The sequence below is a fragment of the Myotis davidii genome, unplaced genomic scaffold, assembly GCF_000327345.1.
Source record: "Myotis davidii unplaced genomic scaffold, ASM32734v1 scaffold586, whole genome shotgun sequence".
NCBI classification, from domain to species: Eukaryota; Metazoa; Chordata; class Mammalia; order Chiroptera; family Vespertilionidae; genus Myotis; species Myotis davidii.
Window position 1 is genome coordinate 447605 of NW_006296809.1, and position 5916 is coordinate 453520.

General features: G+C 61.2%; 1 protein-coding gene across 1 annotated transcript in view; it reads right to left on the minus strand.

Moving 5' to 3' along the window:
- Positions 1-5916, minus strand: part of CPSF3L (cleavage and polyadenylation specific factor 3-like) — an 8017-nt gene that overhangs the window by 1222 nt on the left and 879 nt on the right. The window contains exons 3-11 of the mRNA XM_015569678.1: positions 4232-4460; positions 2305-2403; positions 2193-2227; positions 1831-1969; positions 1346-1410; positions 923-1112; positions 551-634; positions 208-297; positions 3-131 (exon numbers count right to left, since the gene is read on the minus strand). Coding sequence (XP_015425164.1) covers positions 3-131; positions 208-297; positions 551-634; positions 923-1112; positions 1346-1410; positions 1831-1969; positions 2193-2227; positions 2305-2403; positions 4232-4460 — 1060 coding nt within the window. The remainder of the gene's footprint in view (positions 1-2; positions 132-207; positions 298-550; positions 635-922; positions 1113-1345; positions 1411-1830; positions 1970-2192; positions 2228-2304; positions 2404-4231; positions 4461-5916) is intronic.

Sequence of the window (5916 nt, forward strand, 5' to 3'; positions counted from 1 at the left end):
TCCATCTTCTTGGCCTCCCCGTGCACCAGCAGCACGCTCTCGGGCTCTGCCTGGCCCACCAGCTGCATGATGCCCTTGGCGTCCGCGTGGGCGCTGAAGGACATGTACTCCACCTGCATCCGGATCTCCAGCTGCAGCGGCACAGGGCACAGGCCGTCAGCAACCACCCAAGAGGGGCCCGGGGAGCTGGGGCAGGGTGGCACTCACCACCTGCCGCCCCTCCATCTCCAGTTTGCGCTGCCCACTGAGGATCTTGTGGCCCACGGTGCCCTGCACGCAGTAGCCGGGCATGATGACCTGCAGGCAGAAAGGCAGAGCTGCTAACCGCCTGCACAGCCTCCAGCTCCAGCTCAGGCCTGAGCACCACGGCCCCAGCTCAGGAGGGGATCCTGGTGCTAGACGGGCAAAGACAGTGACGTCTGAGCTGCCTGGTTGGACACTGGACCCAGGTGCTGCACCCCTCCTGACAGCAGCAGTGTTCCCAAGCCAGGGCCCTGCTCCCCACCTCCGCCCAACCCCGGCCCTCCAAGGAGCCATCCCAGACCCTCACCATGTTCTTCTCATTCCCGGCCCACTTCCGGAAGATCTGCAGGGACTGCCCAGCGTGCAGCATCCCTGGTGTGGCGAACACGACCTGGGGGTGACCATGGGGCAGTCAGGGCGGCCCACGCCACCCCTGACCGAGAACCAGGCTCTGAGCACACCTGGTCCTCGCCCACCATCAGGGCCTCCTGCTCCACCCACACTCCCTCCCGCCCCACACCCGTCTCCTCCAGCACCACGTGCCCCACTCCATGGGGGGCGGGGGGGGGGGTCCACCCCCCATGGGGGGCGGGGGGGGGGTCCTCACAGGCAGGGAACCCTGGCAGGCCCCAGACGAGGAGGAAGAACGCACTCCCACCCCTCCAGGCCAGGGCCTCACCATTGGGCCCGGGTTGTCGGCAAAAGCTCGGTCGAAGGCCTTGATGTGCTTGAACTCGAACATGTTCCGCTGGACGAAGGTCTTCCGGATCTTCTGGTTGGTCCAGGTGATGAAGAGCTTGTAGTAGTGGTTGGCCTTCTCCGTTAGGCCCGTGGAGAAGTAGATGGGGGCCTTCAGGTTCATGCGCTCCCTGTGGACAGTGGGGGCCGCCATGGAGGAGCCGCCAGGGCCAGACCAGTATGTCCTCCCCGCGCCCGTGGCCTGCCTCCTCCTATAGAGCGTCAGGGCTGACGTGTGTGGAGGCCTCAGTGCAGGACGATGGTCCCATGGGCTGTTCTGGGCCCCCAGGCTCAGGTTGGCCCCACAGCCCCACTCGACCGCCCACTCAGACCAGGGCTCCCAGAAGCTGCCCGCTGCACCCACCAGAAGGTCTCCAGCAAGATACAGAGCTCCTGAGCGCGGCCCAGCGCAAACACAGGGATCAGCACCTGCAGTGGGGCAAGGCTGGCGTGGGTGGGGGCCTGGCCACCTGCTCACCCAGGTGGCGCTCGTGTGAACACGGTGGCTGGGCAGCTGCTCCCTGTGGCCACCTTCCTGGGCAGCTGTTTGAGTCCAGCCTGCTGGCAGTGCCTATGCCGGAGGCCACGCCCACTGAGAGGTCATGGCCAGGCATCCCTGAAAGCCGGAGGCCCCCCTGCACCCTGCCTTCCCACTCCTGCCTCCAGCCACTCTATCCCCAAGGGACCTGGTGGACACTCTGGCCAGCCCGTGGTGGGACTGAGATGAGGGGAAACCAGTACCCCAGGGGGTCAAAGGGCGTTCCTCTTCCCAACAGGAGGGCCTCCTCCCAGCCCAGAACCAGCACCGTCCGCCCTCCCGCCTGCCGGCTGCCCCCGCTCAGCCGCTACCTTCCCGCCGCGCTCCACCGTCTCGTGGACCTTCTTCAGGAAGTCGCGCTCCCGGCAGCGCTTGGAGTCACGGATGGTCGTGGCGTAGGTGGACTCTGTGATGAGCAGGTTGGGACGGCATTTGTCAATCCAGGCGGCTCTGGAAGAGTGGGCGTGGCCTGAGGTGGACAGTCCACACGGCCTCCAGGTGGGGAGCATCATGCCGGACCCAGCCCGCTCGCACCAAGGCCTCCAGGACCCGATGGGCAGCCTCCTCTGCACAGGCCCAGCAGCAGGCAGGGCAGCCCTCGGGGAGACAGGAGACACTCTGCCTCACTCGGGGGACATGGGGGGGGCACTGGAGGAAACCACTGACTACTCACCCCAGGTGCCGGTCCGGGGTCATGTTGTAGTCGCCCTGCAGGGGAGCAGCTCTCAGGAGGGGCCTCCTCTCCCCACCCAGCAGCCCGCCTGTGCCCCGAGGGCGCCACTGACCGTGTAGACCACCGACTCCGAGCCCACTTTGATCTGGAACATGGCTGCCCCCAGCACGTGGCCGGCGTAGTAGGCCTTGATCTGCAGCTCCTCGTCCACCTGGGAGGGGAGGGCCGGGTCAGGGCTGTGGCTGTGTGTGTGTGGGGGGGGGGGGGCACCACAGAGGAGCTGGGAGGCAGCCGCACAAGCAGATGGCGCCATTGTGCGCCTGTCACCAGCTCCTGTCTCTCACTGAAGGGGCCAGTCCTCAACCAGAAGCAACTCAACCCAAGAGATGAGACAACGGGTCGAACAAGAGCTGCAGCAGCTGGGGCCCTGCCGTTCCCAGATGCAGGCTCCCCGGGGGAGGACTGTGACCAGCACATCCACCGAGAGCAGACAGGAGACATGATGGCAAAGCCCAGCCGCCTGGCTCAGGGGATGAGCATTGACCTATGAACCAGGAGGTCACGGTTTGATTCCTGGTCGGGGCACAGGCCCGGGTTGCAGGCTCGATCCCCAGTGTGGGGTGTGCAGGAGGCAGCTGATCAATGATTATCTCATCATTGATGTTTCTATCTCTCCCTCTCCCTTCCTCTCTGAGATCAATATAAAAAATGTTTTTTTTAATCAATCCAGCCCTGGCTGGTGTGGCTCAGTTGGTTGGAGCATCATCCCAGACACCAAAAGGTTGCAGGTTGGATCCCCAGTTAGGGTGCACATGGGAAGCAACCAATGATGTCTCTCACATCAATGTTTCTCTCTCTCTCCCCCTCCCTCCCTCCCTCCCTCCCTCCCTTCCTCCCTTCCTCCCTCCCTCTCTCTCCCTTCCTCTCTAAAAAAAAACAATAAAAACATGTCCTTGGGTGAAGATTAAAAAGGAAAAAGAAAAGAAAAACCCAAAAAAGGCAATGAAAGAAAGGGAAGAACAGAGCAGGAAGTTACAGGAAGCGAATGGTGACAGCACAGCCACACCCAGCTGCCTCCTGAAATGTGGGGTCTGAGCTCGTCTAGAGGACAGGGCATCAGACTGGGTCTTACGAACCCTGACCACACGCTACTTAAAAGAACCACATTGGAAATATGATGAAGGAAGAGGGAAAGCGAAATGACGGAAAGAGACGTTCTATGCAAACATTAACCAAAGGTGGGAGGTGGGGATGGTGTCAGCACATTTCCCAGGAAACAGACTCTAAGATGAAAAGCATTATTAAAGACAGAGGCCCGCTGCACGAATTCGTGCACCAGTGGGGTCCCTCGGCTGGCCTGCGGGATCGGGCTGAAACGGGATCTGCGACATCCGCCAAGGGGTCCTGGATTGTGAGGGGGCGCAGGCCAGGCTGAGGGACCCCAGTGGTGCACGATTGGGCTGGGGAGGGACCGTGGGAGGGCTCCAGGGCGTGTCCAGCCTGTCTCACCCAGTCCCGATTGGCTGGACCCCAGCAGCAAGCTAAAGTACCAGTCAGAGCATCTGCCCCCTGGTGGTCAGTGCACATCATAGCAAGCAGTTGAGCAGCCTTAGCATATCATTAGCATATTACGCTTTGATTGGTTGAACGGACGACCGGACACTTAGCATATTAGGCTTTTATTATATAGGTAAAGCATACACACTTGACATTGACAGAGGTTCAAACAGGATAAAATGACCCAAAATGTCTAGGCACCTAACACTAAGCAAAACCCAGACTCTAAGGAAACAGACAAACCCAACGTCTCTGACAAATGCTGCCACTGACACCCTCGCCTGCTGCCAGCCCTCCCTCTGTCTGACCGACGCGTGCACAGCAGTGACTGAGATGGAGCCCAAACCCCGCAGCCCAGCTCCGTCCAGTCCCTGCCTCCCCGGCCACCACACCAGAGCTCCGCCCTGCTCAGACGCAGGAGTGCCCACCAGGCGCCCTCTCACCTGCTGCCCCCTGGCGGCCCCCAGGCCTGACACACTGACCTGGACCGTCTGGTGGAGGCGCACGGCCACCACCTTCTTCATGCAGTCCTTGATCATCTGGGAGGTGAAGAAGTTGGCCTCGCCCTTCTTGTCCACGGCGATCTTGCGGTAGTCCTCCAGCAGGATGGGGCAGATGGCCTGGGTGGGGTGGGTCATGTAGATGGGCCCGTCGTAGCCCACCATCTCGCTGAAGTAGGGCAGCGCGCCGCAGTGGTCCAGGTGGAAGTGGCTGGGGGTGCAGCAGGGTCAGCGGCCACTGCACCCACCCCTCACAGCCCCTCCTCACCAGCTCCACTCGGATCACCCCGCCCGCCCATCCGTCCTTCATTCATTCACTCACTGAGGGGTCCCTGTGCGCCAGGCATGTCCTAAGTCAGTGACGGCGAACCTATGACACGCGTGTCAGAGGTGACACGTGAACTCATTTTTTTGGTTGATTTTTCTTTATTAAATGGCATTTAAATATATAAAATAAATAACAAAAATATAAGTCTTTGTTTTACTATGGTTGCAAATATCAAAAAATTTCTATATGTGACACAGCACCAGAGTGAAGTTAGGGTTTTTCAAATGCTGACACGCCGAGCTCACAAGTTCGCCATCACTGCCCTAAGTGCTGGGGATGGGGAACGAGCAAACAGAAACTGCTGTCTCCCTGGACCTCACGGTCTAAACATCTACTCAGCAATGAGCACACAAACAGTTAAGGTGTGTGTCCGACAGCAGCACGTCCTTGAAGAAACAGAGCAGCTAAAAGGACAGGGCAGCAGGAGCCACCCCCTCACCGGGCCGTGCACTGAGGCGGAAGGAGCGGGAGAGCCAGGATGAGGCCTGGAAAGGCCCCGGGGCAGAGGGAACAGCAGCGCCGTGCCGTCCACAGCTGAAGCAGATGCGGGGTGAGAGTCCTCAACTTGGAAGAGATGCGATCACAGGAGCCTCAAGCAGCTGAGGACGGGGCACAACACAGGGCACCTCTGGCTGCAGTTGGCCGGGGGGGACCAGCAGGAGGCTGGTGTGAAGGTCAGGGTTCTGAGGGGCTGGATCCCTGGAAGGTTTGTGACTGTCTGGGCGGAGCATGAGGGTTCAGCCAGGCGGTGGGACTGGAGGTCAGGGCAGGATGAACGAGGTCGTATGGAAAGGCCTTCGAGGATGGGGGCGAGGGGGGGGGGGGGGAGTCACTGCTGTAGATGGGCCGGTCGCAGCCCACCATCTGGAGACTGGATGTGGCCTCATCTTCCTGGGGCACCTGGGCTCTCACCCACAACACTTGGGGGGCATAGCACTGTGTCCCCCTCCCCCCGGAAAGCTGACGGCAGCCCACCAAGCAGCAGCCATAAACACCTATGAACACACACACACACACACACACACACACACACACACACGGACACACGGACACACGGACACCACCTCCAGGGCCAGCATCCAGAGGGAGGGCCAGGCCTGGGGTGAGCCACAAAGGAACCGGGACAGAGCCCGTCCAGCGACACCCCACAGCCTGCACCCTCCGCAGGCCAAGCAGGAAAGGCTCAAGCCAGCCCAGCCCTGTCCTCCAGCTACGTCCCCCAGCCCTCTCACCACAGCCCTGTCCCCCAGCCCTCTCACCACAGCCCTGTCCCTCAGCCCTATCCCCCAGCCCTGTCCCCCAGTCCTGTCCCCCAGCCCTATCCCTCAGCCCTGTCCCC